At 38.0% G+C, this 19281-nt stretch overlaps 2 protein-coding genes and 1 pseudogene across 3 annotated transcripts; 1 reads left to right on the forward strand and 2 right to left on the reverse strand.

Moving 5' to 3' along the window:
* Nucleotides 1–1491: 1491 nt before the first annotated feature.
* On the reverse strand, nucleotides 1492–4528 carry LOC137725410 (BTB/POZ domain and ankyrin repeat-containing protein NPR1-like; annotated as a pseudogene). Its single transcript, XR_011067519.1, has 4 exons — nucleotides 3792–4528; nucleotides 2624–3377; nucleotides 2238–2435; nucleotides 1492–1895 (listed from the first exon to the last, which is right to left on the reverse strand). The product of XR_011067519.1 is annotated as a BTB/POZ domain and ankyrin repeat-containing protein NPR1-like (transcript).
* A 1504-nt stretch (nucleotides 4529–6032) lies between these two features.
* On the reverse strand, nucleotides 6033–9271 carry LOC137725599 (BTB/POZ domain and ankyrin repeat-containing protein NPR1-like). Its single transcript, XM_068464339.1, has 4 exons — nucleotides 7998–9271; nucleotides 7046–7799; nucleotides 6598–6795; nucleotides 6033–6506 (listed from the first exon to the last, which is right to left on the reverse strand). The coding sequence occupies exons 1-4, from the start codon at nucleotides 8541–8543 to the stop codon at nucleotides 6241–6243; spliced, it is 1764 nt and encodes a 587-aa protein (XP_068320440.1). The 5' UTR covers nucleotides 8544–9271; the 3' UTR covers nucleotides 6033–6240.
* Nucleotides 9272–16733: 7462 nt separating this feature from the next.
* Nucleotides 16734–18405, forward strand: LOC137724650 (putative E3 ubiquitin-protein ligase LIN-1). Its single transcript, XM_068463394.1, has 3 exons — nucleotides 16734–17738; nucleotides 17812–17959; nucleotides 18133–18405. The coding sequence occupies exons 1-3, from the start codon at nucleotides 17119–17121 to the stop codon at nucleotides 18403–18405; spliced, it is 1041 nt and encodes a 346-aa protein (XP_068319495.1). The 5' UTR covers nucleotides 16734–17118.
* Nucleotides 18406–19281: the final 876 nt, after the last annotated feature.

The raw sequence follows: 19281 nt of genomic DNA on the forward strand, positions 1-19281 counted from the left end.
TTAGTTAAGAAAAAAAAAAGTTAGAAAGGAGATCATCCATGCATGGTTGGAAACTTGGCCGTTAAGGCCATGCTGGTGCATCATGCATGCATGGGGCAGCAACAGATAGCAGTTTCGAGTAAAACTTGGCTTCTGGTTCAAGTTGATACTTTTTCAACAACTTGGTTGCCCTGCGAACTTCTTTCCTCTTAATTTGGATTCATAACTGAAAGAAAGAGGACAAGAGTTGCGTGGTGGGATTAGGGTATGGTGTTTTTGGCGTGTAAGAGAGAGCAAGTATGGTGGTTATGACTCATAAGGGTTGTTGCAGCAAGTGTTTGAGTACTTAAGACTTTTTTCTTCATTCATTTTTTTCGGTTACATCAGAGTGTTTCGAACTTTAGATGCCTAGATGTAGTGAATATGGTAGTTATTTAGAGTCACGGAACCTACTTTTGAGGAGTAATCCAATTTACTTATAAGCCTATGCAAAGCCTATCCTCTCATTAATATAAAATTCATTCTCAACATATGAGACGATGCCCAGATTGTTTAGCTTCAGTCTAGGCTAAAGCTCGGGGTCTATCCTTTTCTTCAATTTCCTTTTTCTTTTTCTTTTTTTTTTTTTTTTTTTTTAAACAGGATGAACTAGTGTGAAATGAAGATTATAATATTTCAAGGTTTTGAGCACATTGGAAATGATTTTCGCATATACCATTTTTTCTTTCTCGCACAAATTATGTATATGTTTGTCTGTTGATCTTCATTTGGTTTATTCAATTCAAGGAGAAAAATGTATATGAAAATCAATTTCCTCGTTATTACAAAATGACGATTAAGAAGTTTAAAAAACTCTAATTTAGTCTTGACGTATGAAACTAGTAAGAATTTTTTAGTATGCAAGTAGATTAGGACTTAGGAGTGTTTGTTTCTTCCCTTTTGTAGTTTGCAGAGAGTGGAGAGAAAAAGAAAGGAAAGAAATGGTGATGGACAAATAAGTAGAAATATTTGAAAAAGAAAAAAGAAAGAAAAAGAAAGAAGAGGTGGCTAATGGCAGAAATAGAGGCACACTCCCATCTTCGATTCTCTGGAAAACCCAGAGAGGATACAACGAAAGGAGCAATGGGGACTTAAACCCCGATAAGATTTCATCCACGGTAACCTCTCCTCTCACCTGTCTGCATTTTTTTTTCAATCTTCACACCCTGCAACTTCCAGTTTTCATCTATTCAAGTTTAAAATTGCAAAAAAGCTAAGAATTGTATCCTTCTGTTCTTGTACGTTCAGCATTTTCGCAACAAACCCCGTCTTGTATACCAAATAGGCGTTGCTGATTTGAGTTTTTCTTTTCGGCCTGAACGCCTTGCTAATCCATTCATACTCAAGTGTATCAAACAGTTCTATATACATTCATTCATTTGATTTTCAGTTCAACTTCTGCGTTATTTGGTTATAATCTTTTGGTTCGTATGGTGCTCAATATGCGGTTTATCTTGCAGCGTAACTTTGGTTTCGCACCCGAGAGAAATGTAAAGAATTACACTGTTTCATTGATCAGAGAATTCATCTGTTGATTGAAGTACTGGAAATAACAGAATCCATTTTACAAGTAACTGGGAGGCCTACAGTTAGATACAATTTACATGCCTTCACAATTTCCTAACCTTTGGACTTGCGCCCAACTTTTTTCGGAGGAAGTGAGGAGGATGACGAAGACAGCCCGGATAGGTTCTTATCAGCTTTGTCCTTGTCAAATGCCTTTTGTACTTCCTCCTTAAGCTCCAAGAAACGCCGCCTCTTTATTTTCTGCTCATCAGTGGTGCCCGTCTCAAGGACACACAAATCAGGTAGGTCGACCTGAAGGAACTTGTCGAGGACTTCCGAGCAATGTGGAAAATAGTGTCTACCCATACTGACTGCCACAATAGAACACGAAGGCTTCAAATAGAGAATAAAAAGGACGAAACAAGTACTTTTATCCAGCAAATTCTACATACAAATACTTTCATTCCGTGCCTCATGTTACCCCCATTCAGTCCAGTAGGTTAGGAAAATTGCTTAACTTGGCTGATGTGGCATAAGATCTAAGATCATTGGTTTCTTGGTTTTCTAACCACCGTGACGGAATGGGGTAACAGAAGACAACTGAAGCATAGGGGGCAAAGTCACACAGATTTTCGTCAAGGCGTACAAACAAATAAGCCGAAAAAAAGGATCAACCAAAACTCTGCAATGCAACCACAATAATAGCATGTTACCTGTTTTCACAAGGGATTCCAACCTAGAAAGGAGTCTTTTGTTCTGCACAGTGGGAGTCTCGTTCAAATCAACCTCCATCAAATTCCCACTAGATCCTTTCAACGAAGAGATCCCGGCAAACTCAGGCGTTGTGTCTGCCTGTGAAATGGCCATGGCTAGCTTGGCTTCAGCAGGGAATAGCAATCTGGCGAATGCCACTGGAATAAACAATGCACTTCAGATTCAGGCCTTATCTAACAAGTGAAGGAGACTCAACTCATATTAAACCAGTCAAAAGATGAAACATCAAACGTGAAAGGTTGAGATTCAAGGAGAAAAAGGATACTGACTATGATCTGCCACCACAATGCCTTCACAAATCAAATTGAGAGTGTAGAAATGTTACCTCGATTCTCCAGTTTCAGCAATCTCATGTGCAGATCATTGGGCGTTATTTGGGAAGATATAGATGCCTCTCCAGCCATTGGATTCCTCTGCATTTCTCTCTCAAGAACATCAATGCAAATCCGGTCTTTGTTTGCTTCTTGCCCCCGCTCTGTTTTTGTATGATAATCCTTTGGCCTTGTCAACCTCCGGCAAATACTAACAGCACTCTCACCTTCCAAAGTCGGCTCTGATGCACGAGCGCCATTAGACAAAAGCAATATTATAATTGATGGCTCTTTCCGCATCATAGCAATGTGAAGCACTGTATAACCCCGGGAATCCCGGAGGTTAACATCAGCCAGACCCAGGCCAAGCACTTCAGCCACAACCTTAGGATCGCAGTAAGCAGCAGCATAATGGAGCGCATTGGCTTCGTCTAAGGTTACATCAGACTCGGTTAAAAGAAGTTTCATAAGTTCAACATCATCTGAGTCCAGTGCCTTATGTATTCTCCTGATTCTCTTCTCACGCAAGGGGTCCACGGCTGGCATGTTTGGGTCGCAGCAGTGCTGAGAATTGCGGCGAAGAATTTTAATCTTCTCCACAACCTCGTCAGGAAGTGTTTTCTCTAGAGATATACTATCAAGATCTGAGTGTGCCACTCTCTCTATACACTGATCAATGAGCTGACTTAACTGACAATGAAACGCAACCACGAGGATTGGGATAACATCATCCGTCAGAGCTTTCACTACAAAATCGATAAGCTGTCGCTGCCAAATACACAGAACCAAATCAGAACAACCTTGCATTTTTCTTTCCAAATGAATTAGTAATCTATCTTTGCATTCTATAAAACGAGTTGGATAGAAGTTGACCAAAAACGAAAAACATAATACAGATACACAACTAAGGTGGCCGAAACCAGTGACGAAACAGGAATTGTCGGAGGAGGGGCGAAATTTAAAAGCGTAAAAGGTTCCAAAAAATGCAGACAACCAAGTCTTTTTACATAGTAGACAATTTCAATGTCGTTGATGACTCATAAGGTGTTCATGTACTTTCTGTGCATTGCATGCTCATGGTTTCTAAAGTAAAAAAGAACACTAATTGCTAAAGTTGACTAATTCCTCGATGTGATTAAAATGTTTGATCAGAATTTCAGAAAGCAAACAACACCAACCAACCTGCAATATGGAAACCAGATCCGGCATTCCGAAAACCGAAGAAGCACACATCAACTCCAAAGCAAATTCAATGGCGGGTCGACAAGCTTCATGGCCGCACACATTGTGAACGCAGCTCGAAACCTCGACCGGAAAATCCCTCACCTTTGCAGTATACACAAAGCTTAAGAAAACCAGAAACGCTTCATAACCCACATGCCCAAAAGGCAGCAAATCACTCATACAATACTTGGGCTTTCCTTCTTTTTCGGAATCCCCATTTTCCCGCCTGAATAACTCCGCGAAAAACTCGCTCCTCGAAGCCAAAATGCAACGGTGGACAGCAACCGGAACGCCCTCGACGGTGATTTCGGCGTCGCTGTAGTCGCCGCCGGAGTCGGCCAGTAGCCGGCCCAAATTGGAGCTGAGGTTGGTGAGTAACTCGGGGGTGGGCAGCGGGTCGGAGGCGGAGGAGTTGGGGGTTATGGAGGCGCTGGATATGTGGGGAGAGGAGGTGAAGCTCAAGCAGGAAGATGGGTCGGATGAATTAGCCATTAGTTAATCTGGGCTAGATTCAAACATGGAGATTAACGAGATGGATCAAAGCATGATGATTGATGGGATAAAACAATCCAGGAGGAGGTTGAAGATGCTACTGCGCAAATAGTCAACGTAGTTTTGAGTGACGATGCTTGAACGTTGGCTTCCACGTTTATTAGCTCCAGGATTTAAAGCCTAAGCAGTGATATACTGATATTTCTAAATTTAACTCATATTAGTGAGGAAACATGTTTGAATTAGAATAGGTCTATTGAATACAACTTATATATATAGTGCGTATTTGCGACACCATTTTTTTTCAAAATTTTTGACATTTTTTCGTAGGGGTTATTATGTAATGTGTTTCAACAAACGATTTATTTTCTACCATAGAATTTATAGATCATCTTTGCAAAAAATTAGACAAATCTCAAACTATCAAAACATTCATTTGTAGTGAAGGAAATTAACGAATACTGTTCTACAACAAAAATTCTAAACCCTTAATCCAATAGTTATATGGTTTCAAATTTGGTTGATTTTAGTAGACATGATCTTGAGATATAACTTAAATAATAGACGTTCAGATCATTAAAAACATTACAAAAAGGGTCTCATAAAATCATGTGCCCAAAATTATATAGAAAAGTATTTTCACGGATCTATTCCTTTATAATTTTTTTTTTTAGTACATCGATATTTTCACACTAAGAGGAAGGGAGTTCGGCAAAGCCACACAATGAGCAGTCTAATTTGGTATCGAATTCGCCATCCATAAAATTCGAACCTAAAACCTCTTATCTTCAAATAAAAAAGAATATTACTAGACTATAGTATTAAGTGATAGTTTAAAATTAATTTAAACCCAATACTTTAACCATCACGATAATCCATCATTTTCAATAAGAATAGGTTAGTCTAAGTGTGTAACCGAGGACCCGTGTGCAGAGCACATGCGCAGTATATGCCTCACTTTTGCAATTTAAAAATTATGAAAATTTTTTTTTGAAGAAGAAACGAAAAATGATAAATAATTAAATAATTGTTTATTAATTAGGACTGAGGCATTATGAGAATTTGGAATTTTTAATATTACGTACGTTGAGAAAACAAAATAAGATACTAAAACCTTTTAGCGTAAAATCTTGACCATTAAATTTTTAATTAAATTTTAACGGTCAAAGTCTAGATAAATAAGATGATCCATTGTACTATTAGGGGAAAAAAATGGTTTTACTCAAAGAAATGTTCGAGCACACATGCAGATGGCCAAAAGACATGACGTCGTCTAAGTCTGTACAGTAAAAAATTAGAGACATGTTTGGAACTGTATTATAATGACTAAAAGTGTTTTTAGAAGAAGAAAAAAATTTAAGTTCCAAAAATATTCAGAATGCTTCCTGTAAAAAACATCAACTATGTGTTTCTTGTACGAATCAATAAAGTGATTTTCTAGTAATCAATTGTCATTTTATTAACGATTGATTCCGAAAACTCTTTCAATTATTTTATGAGTATTTTCGAACGAATCATACATCCTACCAACTTTTCTATGCTCACTATTTTGTTGGTAAAAATGTCATCTTGTTTCTCTTAAATAGGAGTTCCTATGCCCCCACGCTCAACGTATCGAAATTGAATACTTACTAATTCGTCAAGAGCATTCTTCCTTGAACCCAAAGTTTCGAGTCCGTAAACTCCATAAGAGAGCTTTATAAGAAAAGATAAAAAGGTAAATGTCATTGATCAAAACCATCCTTTACAGAAGTACAAAACTAAGATACTTGCTAGTTTGTGAAGTTAACAGAGCAATTCAAAGCTGCCCAGATTTTACCGATCCGATGGCCAACACTTCCCTACACTCTCGTCAGTAACCTCGAAAAAAATTGTTCGTATTTCGAAGGCTTATTAGGTACAAATTTACACGCCTTCACAATTTCCTAACCTTCTGATTTGCGCCAAATTTTCTCGGAGATGACGAGGAGGATGATGAAGACAACCCGGAGAGGCTCAACTCAGCCTTGTCTTTGGTAAATGCCTTTTGTACTTCCTCCTTTAGCTCCATGAAACGCCTCCTCTTTACCCTCTGCTCATCAGAGGAGCCGGACTCGAGGAAAAACAATTCAGGAAGGTCGTCCTCGATGAACTTATCCAGGACTTCCGAGCAATGAGGGAAATAGCATCTACCCAAACGGACTGCCACAATACAAAAAAGCTTAGAACAAATGACTAAATATTATGTAATTGAAACCGCAGCAACGGATAAAAGCATGCGTTTATGATTTACCGGTTTTCATAAGGGCTTCCAACCTAGAGTGGAGTCTTTTGTTCTGCACTGTGGGGGTCTCATTTAAATCAACCTCCATCAGATTCCCACTTGAGCCTTTCGATGACGATGGCTTAGGAAACTCGGGCGTTGTCTCTGTATGGGCAATGACCATGGCTAGCTTGGCCTCCGCAGGAAATAACAATCGGGCAATTGCCACTGCAATCACAAGTGCAAGATGTCGCGCCAGAGAATCAGAGACACACTAAACCAATCGAAAGAAGAAATATGAAGGCAAAAGGTTGAAATTCAGGTGTTAAAATAAGAAGACCACATATCCACAACCAACATTTTACCAAGAGAACCTCGCAAAATAAAACTGGAAGGATATAATACTGGATAATCCCTTTTGTTTTGCAAGATATGTCGACCATCGTTGATAAAATGCTATTTGTTTTGCAACACTTACCTCTGTTCTCCAGGTTCAGCAACTCCATGTGCAGATCATCAGGCATTATTTGGGAAGATATAGATGTATCTCCAGCCATCGGATTCCGCCGCATTTCCCTCTCTAGAACATCAATGCATATTCGGTCTTTGTTTGCTTCTTGCCCCTGCTCTGTTTTTGAATCGTAATCCTTTGGTCTTGTCAACCTCCGGCAAATACTAACAGCATTCTGACCATCTGATGTTAGCTCCGACGCACGAGCCCCTTTAGTGAGAAGCAATACGATAATTGATGGCTCTTTGCGCATGACAGCAATGTGAAGCACTGTATAACCACGAGAATTCCGGAGGTTAACATCAGCGAGACCCAGATCAAGCACTTCAGTCACAACCTTAGGATCGCAGTAAGCTGCAGCATAATGAAGAGCATTTGCTTCGTCGAGGGTTATATTAGACTCCGTTAAAAGAAGTTTCACAAGTTCAACATCATCCGAGTCCAAAGCCTTATGTATTCTCCGGATTCTCTTTTCACGCAAGGGATCCACAGGTGGCAAGTTTGAGACACAATCCCGCTGAGCTTTGCAGCGAAGAACTTTGATTTTCTTCACAACCTCATCAGGAAGTCCCTTCTCAATAGATATATCATCAATATCCGATCGTGCCACTCTCTCTATACCCTCAGCGATGAGCTGATTCAACTGACAATGGAAAGCAACCACGAGAATCGGGATAACATTGTCCGGCAGAGCTTTCCCAACAAAATTAAGAAGGCGCCGCTGCCAATGCACAGACAATCAAATCAGAACTATTTTCCATATATATTACCAAAAGAATGAGTAATCTATCACAACATTCATAACTAAGTTGGATAGAAAATCCCCCAAAAAAAAAAATATATTGATTTACGAATCCATGTACTCATAGACTTGACTAACAAAAATCTGCTCAGAAATTCAAAACAACAGAAGACCAACCTCGAATATCGAAACCAGATCGGGCATTTGGAAAACGGAAGCGGCGTACATCAATTCCACAACGAAATTAATAGCAGGTCTACACGCGTCATGGGCACATCCATTGTGAACGCACGTTGACACCTCCATCGGAGAAGGCTTAAGCTTTCCGGTATACACATAGCTTAAGAAAACCAAGAAGGCTTCGTATCCAACATCCCCGTAAGGCAGCAAATCGCTCATAGAGTACTTTGGCCTGCCTTCCTTCCCAGAAGACCCCTTTTCTCGCTTGAATAGCTCGCGAAAAAACCTACTCCGCGAAGCCAATATACATCGGTGAACACCAACAGGAATCCCCTCAACGACGATATCAGCATCACTAAAATCGCATCCAGGATCAACCAACAGCTGCTCCAAACTGGAACTAAGCTTGGACAAACTGATTACTTCAAGATTTGGCACCGATTCGGAGCCCGAACACGATACGTTGAGGCTTATCGAACCATTTGACAAAGGGGGTGAGGACGTAAAGCTCAAAGAGGATGATGGTTCAGCTGAATAAGCCATTGATCAACTTCAGACCAAAAGTATAGCCTAAGGACGTATCGACGTCAAGCGTAATCACATATTGCTCGAAGAATAAGAGCCCCAACTAATTCTTCGATCACAAGCTACGGCTCTCAAAATATTATGATTCTTCCGACTGATATGGTCAAGAAAATCTCCAAGCAAAAGTGCTTTCCAGAAACGAAAAGCGAGATAAGCCGATTACTGAACAGAAGGGGATGATCCAATACGATCACAGAATTGAAGTTTACAACCTTAACACAAAATCCAAACCTGTCATAAACTGTGCTTTCGCTCTTCAATTTTGAAAGGTAAAATCTAAAACACAAAACTAAAATCTTGATGCTCAAGATCTAATTAGAACAATACAAACCAGTTTTTGCATCAACGATATTCTATGCTGTAATTTTTACACTGCACAAAACAGAAACTTTTATGGTTTTCCTATCAAATCCCACCTGAATTTCAAAACCCAGAACAACATAAACAAAGTAAAACAGTATCAAAAGGATCAATCTTAGAAAAATTGCAGCAAACACAAAGCCCGAAAACAAGAAGAATCAAGCCTTCGACCATATCAACCAGAAGAACACTCACAGATATCAAATCCCAAGATTGGCAGAAAGGGCAGGGAGGGGGGAAGCCAAAAGGGTAGGAATCAATTCAGAGAAACAGAGTCAGAAAGTAGAGAGAGAAAGAGGAGAGAGAGAGAGAGAGAGGTGAGAAAGAGGTGAGAAATTTCGTTAGGGGGAGGTGAAGTCGCTTTGGTGACGATTGAGATGGCATCAGCGATCCCAGCTGGGGTGAGGTGACGCACACAGTGTCGTCATCCATTCGGTGTAAATTAATGGGAGCTTTTTGTTTTTGTTTGCAAATTGCAGTGTGGAAAAACGGAGAGCCATCGTAGGCACAGTGGTTTATTATTTTGGTTTATCTTTCGCTTTCGTTTGTGAATTGGGAGATAGAGAGAGAGAGAGAGAGAGAGAGAGAGCTTTGGTGTCGGCCATAGTTGCAATACCTTGTGATTCAAAGGCAAAGATGACAACTTTTTCTTTATTTTAAAGGCTAGGATGATAAGCATCTGGCATTTTTTTTTTGACTGGTTCCATGAGAAGTTATGCTGATATACCATTTGTTCTTTTGACAATTTACCAAACAAAAGTTACTTGCAGTGGGAATGGACTACATGTCAATTATTGTCTAAAATTCCATCAAAACGAATCACGTATTACAAACGCAGTCGTTCTTACGAACCTCTCGTTACTTTGAGATTTTAGATGATTTGAAGATAAAAACTTCGTTTACAAAAAATTAAAAAGCTCGTGAGTTAAGTAAACCAAATAAAGTCAACAAAATTATTTCGAGACGAAGAGATTAGTCAGTGTATTTCTCACTCCAAGTCACATAGGCCTTAAGAAGCGACCAAAATTTGTCTCTAAATATGACCCACGTGTTTAACATGTGATGCTTTTTTTTCATAAAATTTCTGATAAAAATTGACATAAGTGATGATACCCGCGCTTTAAGTAGGGAAATGGTAAGTTGTTAATATTTGTACATAGCCCTGTATGCTATATTTGTGTGAAATATTTTGAATGTGATAGGCAAACAATTGGGTGAAGGAAATTGTTAAAAAAACTAGTCATAATGCTACTTCTTTTCCTAAAAAAAGACTAGTTGGTGGTTTCACCACTGCAATTTCTCTTTTGGGGATCTTACATAGGCATTTTAGCCTTTTCTGACCATCATTGTGTGATTCACCAACACCAAAAATTGAATTCAGAACGTACCATGTGGAATACGAGACTAAAATTCGTTCATAACCACTGAGCTACCCCGTAGTGGTTAGTCATAATGCTACTTTCACTCATTCGTTACTTATTTCACTTCCATATATTCCTTCCCTCTCACAAAAATTTAGAAGAAAAAAAAAATACACTTTACATATTCCTAATCTACTCCAAAACTAAAACCTTTCAATTTTTTTTTCAAGATTTGAATGAACTTTTAAATCTTTCGTAATCGAATAGACACTAGTATATGTGATCTGATTATCATTCACCTCTATTATTTGATAGAATGAACAGTCTTACGACATGATCACTGTCTCTTTTTCTCGTACCTCTCCTATATAGAAAAAAAAAAATGATGTGATAACTTGATCAACAAGATGTATGCAAGTCGACATTCGCTATATACATGTTCTCTATAATTGATTGGTTATGCAACAGAATGTACATGTTTTATTGTCGCATATTATATAAGAAATATTCTTTTCCCATACAAACAATGAATTTGAAAAGAAAAATATTACCTACTACCAAGAAGGAACAAGAGAACCCATCCCATATTATGTTATATTTGATTGTGACTTGTGAGCACATGACCGATATTTGCATACTCGATCACTAGGAAATTGCTAAATGTCATATACAAGGTTTTCTAGTCAAATAGTTTTGAAATTGACATAACTTCTTATTGGCACTTGACGATGAAAATCAATAGAAGTGGTTATTAAGTTTGTCCACTATAAGTCATTTTTGTTATTTTGTGAAAAAATTGTCGTTAAGTTGAGGGGTTGGTTTGACAAAAATACTTTTAAAAAAAAATTGTCGAGAGACTACATATTTACACCAGATTTGTGTACAATCGCATGTGTCAAGTGATACATATAATCAACATTTAGTACTGGTTTGGTACTGATGTGCTTTTATAAAAAAATGGTGTAAATAATCACTTGGCACATGCAATGTACACAAATCTGGTGTAAATATGTAGTCTCCCGACTATTTTTTTAAGAATATTTTTATCAAATCAACCCTTCAAATTAACGACATATTTTTCACAGAATAACCAAAATGACTTATAGTGGACAGACTCAAGAACCATTTCTATTGATTTTCATCGTCAAGTACCAATAAGAAGTTATATCAATTTCGAAACTATTTGACCAGAAAACCTTATACGACACATTTAGCAATTTCCTAGTGATCGAGTATGCAAATATCTGTCCTGTGCTCACAAGTCACAGTCAAATATAACATAATATGGGATGGGTTCTCTTGTTCCTTCTTGGTAGTAGGTAATATTTTTCTTTTCAAATTCATTGTTTGTATGGGGAAAGAACATTTCCTATATAATATGCGATAATAAAACATGTACATTATGTTACATAAAGTAGTTCATGGAGTACCAATCAACTATAAAGAACATGCATATAGCGAATGTCGACTTGCATACATCTTGTTGATCAAATGATCACATCATTTTTTTTTCTTTCTATATAGGAGAGGTACGAAGAAAAAGATACAGTTTGTAAGACTGCATTCTTTCTACCAAATAATATAGGCGAATGATAATCAGGTCACATAGTATTAGTTTGGTACTGAGGTGCTTTTATAAAAAGTGGGTATAAAAAAAAAGCTCAAAAAGGTGTTTGGTAAACATTTTAAAACAACTTATTTTCACAGTTTTGGGTGAAAAAAAGTTGAAAACGTGAAACAGCAAAAATGAGCTTATTCTCACAGCACAGCAGAATCAATTTTTTTTTCAAAGCACAACAATACCAAACCAGCCCTTAATGTGATAAATTCATTATTTGAAAGAAAAAAAAAATGAGATAACTTTATTAAGTGACGTGGCATTACACATGATATACAAAAAAAAAAAGATAAATTCATTAATTGACGTGATACTAATAATGTTTTTGTAACACATAGTTTGCCACATCAGATAATACACAAATATAGTACACAAAATATGATCTCTTTGGCATTAATAATATTATTTGTAACAAAAAAAAAACTAATATATGATGTTCAAACCCTTTGCCAAGACTAAATTAGAACTCCATATTGGACTAAATTGAAAGACTTTGATGAATAGTGTTTTTTTTTCCCCAACTTTGTTGGCATATCTTTATTTAACAAATTAATGAACAAGGTTCAGCAAATTCTTTATTCTGCTGATGTCATAACTTCCCTTCAAAAAACCCGCCCGGACACCGACTCTTCCTTCAGCCCGAACCGAAAACTTAAACGGCCTGAACACGAAAACGTTGGGCTAAACTGGTTCATAAAAAGTAAAAATTTGGAAGGTAACATTAGTCAATTTAGTAAAGAACAAGAGGTGCTGAAAGGGGCTAAACCAAAGAACAAGACAAGAAAGAGATGGCGAAATGAGTGGAGGAGGAGACAACTAACACAGCCACAAGGTGCCAATGACTCATACGAGTCATGAGCTTTTGAGGATGTTACCTTTGTGTTTTTATCTTAACTAGTTTGTATATTTCTGTTGTATTCTTCTTACTTTTCCTTTTGCATGTGACATGAACCATTTTTCTCTAACCACTAGGCAACATGTTACATATATCATGCATTATCATCATGATCAATCAATCAGTCTAACTTGTAACAATGATCAAATGGTCAAACATGCATTGTTGCTTGGATGTATATTGAATAGGACTTGTTTATCTTATACAAATAATTTTTAATTTTTGATTGTCTTACCGAATAAATTAAATACGATTGAAAGATAAAAATTAACAGAGATCTATGAAGGTAAAAAGAAATGTGTGAATAATATTATCTTATTAAATAATAGAAAAATTACATTTTATCACCTTAATTTTAGGTCACATAACAATGACATACATCAACTTACAAGTTACAATGACAAAGACCTATGCTAATCAATTCATCAAATTTATCGTTAAGTAATAACGTGACAAATATAAAGACCGTGTTTTACTGTCAATGACTCAATTGTGCCATATAAACAAAAATGGTTTTTTACCAAAAATACAAAAAGATAAAACTTGTTTTACACCAAAAGTAGTAAAATAAGAAAGAGTGGGCCCCGCACCCTACCAACCATCCATCTCACCACTCTTCCCCGAAGATTGTCTGCTATTCTGTTTGGGTACATTTTTCATCCCCTCCTATTTATGCAGTCACAGTTAAACTACGTTAATATTTTATATTTTCATTGTTTTTTATCTTATTATCTTTATAAAAAAAATTAATATAAAATATTAATGTAGCGTAACTATGACCGCACAAAATAAGAAGAGATGAGAAGTGCAGATAAAAAGGAGGGCAGACAATCTGCCTCCCTCTTCCACCTCCATCAATCCACCCTCTCCCCTTCCTTCACCACCAAAACCACAGCCCCGCGGCTCCTTCTGCATTTCCAGTTCTAACCAAAACCCACAATTCATATTTAATACTTTTGCTTCGATTTCAAATTTCAATAAAAAAATTGCATAATCGAAGATTACCCAGATGGTGTTTGGTCCTTCGATTTCGTGCTTTTGGAGGCTTTAATGGTCGAAGAAAAGCTCGACGATGAAGCTTGGGCGGCTACAAGGAAGAAGTTGGCGGTATAAGTTGTTCGGCGGGTAATTGGGTCACTGGAGAGGCAAACGGCGGGGAATTTCCGGCGGCTGAGGTTGTCGGAAAGTATAGCAAGGGCGTGGCTGTGGCTGGGATTGTGAGGGGGGTGACGCAGGGAAAGGGGGAGGTGTACAGGATGGTAGGTGGACGTACCTTATTATTCAGGACATACCTCATTTTTTTCATCATTTTAATTTCAATATCATACATCAACTTATAAATTCATTACAATGTCAAGTTTTCGTAAATTTTTTTGTCAATTTAATCGCTAAATGATGACGTGACAATTATAAGTTCCAATTTCTTGAATGCTGCAGTAAGTCGCCAAGAGAGGATTCTCTTTGTGAGGATCCTGAGAATCCTCTAATTACATTCATATATCGTGAGGACAGTTTTTGTTAGGTATTGATTTTATTCAATTTTGAATAAAAAGTTTACAATGATTTCTGATCGCACGATATACGATGAACGGATGTGATTAGAAGATCAGGTAAGGATCCTCATTCTAAGTCACCTACACATGCACAAGTGATATTTTATTGTTGATGCATGTGAGATTCATAATGAATAAAATTAAGACAGTTTTCCTCATAGACACATATGACCCATTCACGCCAACAAAATATAACTAATAAAAAGGTAATTTACTTCATCTCACTTTAAATTTTTGGGAGATGTAAAATGTCAACTACAAAGAAAAATGCAAATTTCGGATCTCATTTATTTACATCTTCCAGCAAAGATGAAAAATTTACATTCCATCATTCGAGAGCTTTCCAGTAAAAAACAAATGTATTTTCCATTATGAATGCTCTTAATTAGCAGCTCACATCTTGAACCGAATACCAAAAGATATGCTACTTTTTTTTGTTTAATATCAAAGTTAATAAAATAAAATATCAAAAATTGTTAATGTAGATTAAGTCAGTTAGTTAAAACACTGTCCTCTTGGGTTAAGTCAATTAGTTAAAACACTACCCCCTCTTTGTACCTAAGTTTAAATCTCAATCCGAATAGATTAGAATATTTTTATTGTATAGTTTGCATCTTTGTTACTCTTACTTTTTTGCTATTCCGAGGGACTTGCTGTTGAATTTTTTAATAGCCGTCAGGGCAGAACGAAGTGAAAAAAAAAACAAAAAAAAAACTCTTTCATTTTCCTAAAAAGAAAAAAGTTAAAAATAACCCCGGTCCAAACCCAAACCGGTTCAGATCCCGACCGTTACAAGAAACGGTTAAAACGTTAGAAAGGGACCGGGCAACACTAGAGTCCAGTTTTTGTCGTCGTTTCTGTATCCATCTCTCAATTGTTTCTCTTGTAATTGCTGAACATAGCTGTCTTTTTTGTATTTTCTGGTCTTGAAGGAATGTCAGTGAAGGAGAAGCTTTTCAAAAGCACTTCTTTCCTCCAATCCCGAATCCAATCATCCCCCGAAAAATGGCTTCCTTGAAGGAAATGCTCACTGAAGAAAGACTCGAACTCGAAAGCAAAAGGTACCCGAAAGGCCAGAAACCACTCAAGTACAGAGAAATATATGAATCTATGGCTCTTTTGCTGCCTATACACATCTGCCATGATCGGAAAAGTGGCGATTTTTCGGACCACAAGGCTCCGACGCGAAAAGGGTTGTCGAGAAGGGTTAGTACTACTTCGGAGAGGTCGAATTCCAAGTCATTGGTTTCGGAGAGTTTGAGGACTAGTGAGCCTGCTGCCATTGATGAAGTTGCCACTGGAGCTGTGGTTTCTATACTTAGTGGTTACGTAGGGAGGTACGTGAAGGATGAGGCTTTTCAGGAAACAATCCGCGAAAAGTGCAGGTCTTGCTTGGTGAGGAAGAAAAAGGATTTGGATAATGGGATGTTGGGAAACTTGGAATCGGGTATTGAAAGTGTTGAGAAGTTGGTGGAAGATCAATGGTCGACGAAGAAGGAAGTTAGGGCGAAAACAGTGAAGAATTTGATTCAGGTTTTTAACGTTGTTGGTTCCTCAAATTCTAGCAATTCTCATATTTCTGCTTGTGCTCAGCTTTACTTGTCAATTGTTCACAAGCTTGAGAAAAATGACCAGCTTTCGTCACGGCACTTGCTTCAAGTGTTCTGTGATTCACCGGGTTTGGCACGCACACATTTGCTCCCTGATCTTTGGGAGCATTTGTTTCTTCCACATCTTTTACATGTGAAGGTTTGGTATGCCAAGGAAATGGATGCTCTTTCGAGCTCAGAGGACGGTGAGAAGGAGAAGAAAATGAAAGCCATGACGAGAGTGTATGATGAACAAATGGATATGGGAACAAAAAAGTTTGCTTTGTACTACAAGGAGTGGCTTCAAGTTGGGGCTGAGGCTCCTCCCATTCCTCCTACTATACCTTTACCTTCTTCGATAAGCAGTTGCAGATCATCGAGAAGGAGATCATCAGATTCTTACACTTCACATTCCTCACTCAACAAAAATTTGTAAGTAGTATTAATACATGGAATTATTTCATTTTTTAGCAAAATATTTAGTACGTATATATGACTTGTAGTTTGTATTGTCATCGTGTATCTTATTTGATGGTTTCAAAAATCACTGAAGATACCGATCTGTGTTTGGCTCCACGCTTGAGCGAAGATCTGTGAACCTCGATGATGAAAAAGGAGTTTTAAATGATACTTGGGGTTTGGATGAAGAGGAGGAAAATCTTTGTGCAGATTATGTTCATGTGGGTGAATCTGTCTTCATCTCAATTATTTACTAAATTCATTTTATTTTGTAAATGATTGAATACATATTGCAGTGGAGAATTCACATAATCACAATTTTCTAATTTTGGCAGAGGGGAGAAAGGTCTAGTTGGCGAAGGTCATCAAGCGAAAGTCATAGAAATCCGATAATTGCGCCATGGCCTGAGTCAGAGACACAGAAGTCAGACCATTTTGGATTCTTTAGATGCCAGAATGCACCAACAGTATGCTTGGTGAGCAAGAATCTCATAGTCAAGAACAATTCAATCCGAAAAGAAGATAACTCCCATCTTCGACCTTCAAGCAACTTAAGCCGTGCTATTAGCACTATCTGCTCCTCCGATAATCCAAGTGATTGCGAAACTGCAATTCGTGTGATTACCAAGGCTTGGTTGGACTCACATGGTGATCCTGTCGTTGAGGCTGAGCTATCAAGGCCACCCGTTATTCAGGGAATGTTGGAGGTGTTGTTTGCTTCTAGTGATGAAGAAATTTTGGAATTAGTAATCTCAGTTTTAGCTGAACTCACAACGAGAAACGAGATGATTAGACAGATCATACTGAACTCAGATCCACAGCTTGAAATTTTTATGAGACTTCTAAGAAGTAATGGTCTATTTTTGAAAGCTGCAATTCTGCTTTACTTGTTGAAGCCAAAGGCAAAACAGATGATATCAGTCGAATGGGCAGCGCTAGTCCTTCGAGTACTAGAGTTTGGAGATCAGTTGCAGATGCTATTCACAGTTCGTTGCAGTCCTCAAGTGGCGGCATTGTACCTTTTAGATCAGCTTCTTACCGGTTTTGATGAAGATCGAAACTTGGAGAATGCTGGAGAGGTAATTTCTCTAGGAGGGCTGAGCCTTCTGGTGGCACAAATCGAGAGAGGGGAGACTCATGAGAGGAACAACATTACTTCGATCATTGTGTGTTGTGTTCGTGCTGATGGTAGGTGTCGAAACTACTTGGCTGATTTTCTCAACAAGGCTTCTCTTCTTGAACTCGTTGTACTTGGAAATGGCAAGAACTCTACTGGCTCCGCATTCACCTTATTGATCGAAATGCTCTGCCTTAGTAGGTAAGAAATTCTTGTTTACCTCTTTTCAGTCTTTCGTTTATGTTTTTCTGCTCAACAAAATGATTCTTTGCAGACGAACAAAGATCACTGAAATCCTAGATGGGCTGAAAGAAGGATCGGGCGGCTTTAACACAATGCAGATTTTATTGGTCTATCTGCAGAGAGCTCCACTTGAAGAACGCCCGTTAATTGCATCAGTATTGCTACAGCTTGATCTTATGGTAAATCCATCGTTCGTGTTTATGCAACTTTCTGGTAGAAATTGTAAAATCTTTCTAAACTTATTTCAACTTCTGGCTACCAAACTGTTCACAGAAAAGAAAATCAACATTTGCTCTAGACTTTTGATATATATCTTGAATAGTTCCCATATGGAGTAGCAGTTTTGTTGCAGGGAGACCCTTTCAGGAGAAGTGTATACAGAGAAGAAGCCATTGAAGCAATCATAGAAGCTATAAACTGTCGAACGTGCCACGTAAAAGTCCAGCAACGATCAGCAAGAGCTCTCTCAATGTTGGGAGGCCGGTTTTCTGATGCCGGCGAGGCAACAACAGAACATTGGCTTTTACAAGAAGCAGGTTACAGTCATTGGCCAGGAAATTCTTTTCTCTTTAAAGAAAACATTGTGGATGGTTTTGCACACTCGGTAAGCTTTCGATTACCCTAAAACGGCCGAGATTAAAAAAAAAAAAAAAAAAAAAGCAAATAATGACACCATTTTTATGTGATCCGAAAAATCAGAACGAAGACGAAGCAGCAACGGAAAATTGGCAAAGAAAAACAGCCACTGTTTTGTTCAAAAGTGGCAACAAGGAACTACTCGTGGCCCTTTCGGATTCCATGGCGAATGGCATCCCAAGTTTAGCACGATCGAGCCTTGTGACGGTGTCATGGATGAGTAGATTTCTCGATGCAGTCGGAGGTGAAGATTTGAGGTCAATGACATGGTCAGTTCTTGTGCCTCAGCTGCTAGAATATCTGAATTATGACAGAGATGTGGAGGAAAGAGTGCTTGCTTCATACACACTGCTCAAATTAGCAAAAAGTTCAGGTATTTATTTGTTTATTTGTGTTGTGAAAAATCAAGTATTTATTTATTTTTTTAATTATTTTTGTGTTTGTGAACAATTCTCAGCTCATGAATATGTCCCCATGCTATCATCAGCGGACAAAGATTTGCTCAGGAAACTTCAGAACCTCTCCTTTGTGACATGGACAGCCAATGAACTTATCTCAATCATCACAAGCAACTAAAGGCATCACTGTGAGGGAGAGGCTTCTTACATGTTAGCAGAGGTTACGTGATGAGTGTTATACTCGCGCGTATCAGGATATTTACAATGACACCCTAGTCTTTCTCCACCGCCAGACGCTGTTCCGAATTTATGAAATACCTATGATCCTTGAAAGCAGTCGAGTGGTGATGGGATTGGGGTGTCTCTGTTGGGTCTTTTTGTTTATTCCTTTTTGAGTATGTGCTCCCTTTATTTCTTCCATCAATGGCTATTTTTGTATAGTGCAGAATATTAGAGTGTAAAATTAT

Source organism: Pyrus communis, chromosome 2, assembly GCF_963583255.1.
Source record: "Pyrus communis chromosome 2, drPyrComm1.1, whole genome shotgun sequence".
Taxonomy (NCBI): Eukaryota; Viridiplantae; Streptophyta; class Magnoliopsida; order Rosales; family Rosaceae; genus Pyrus; species Pyrus communis.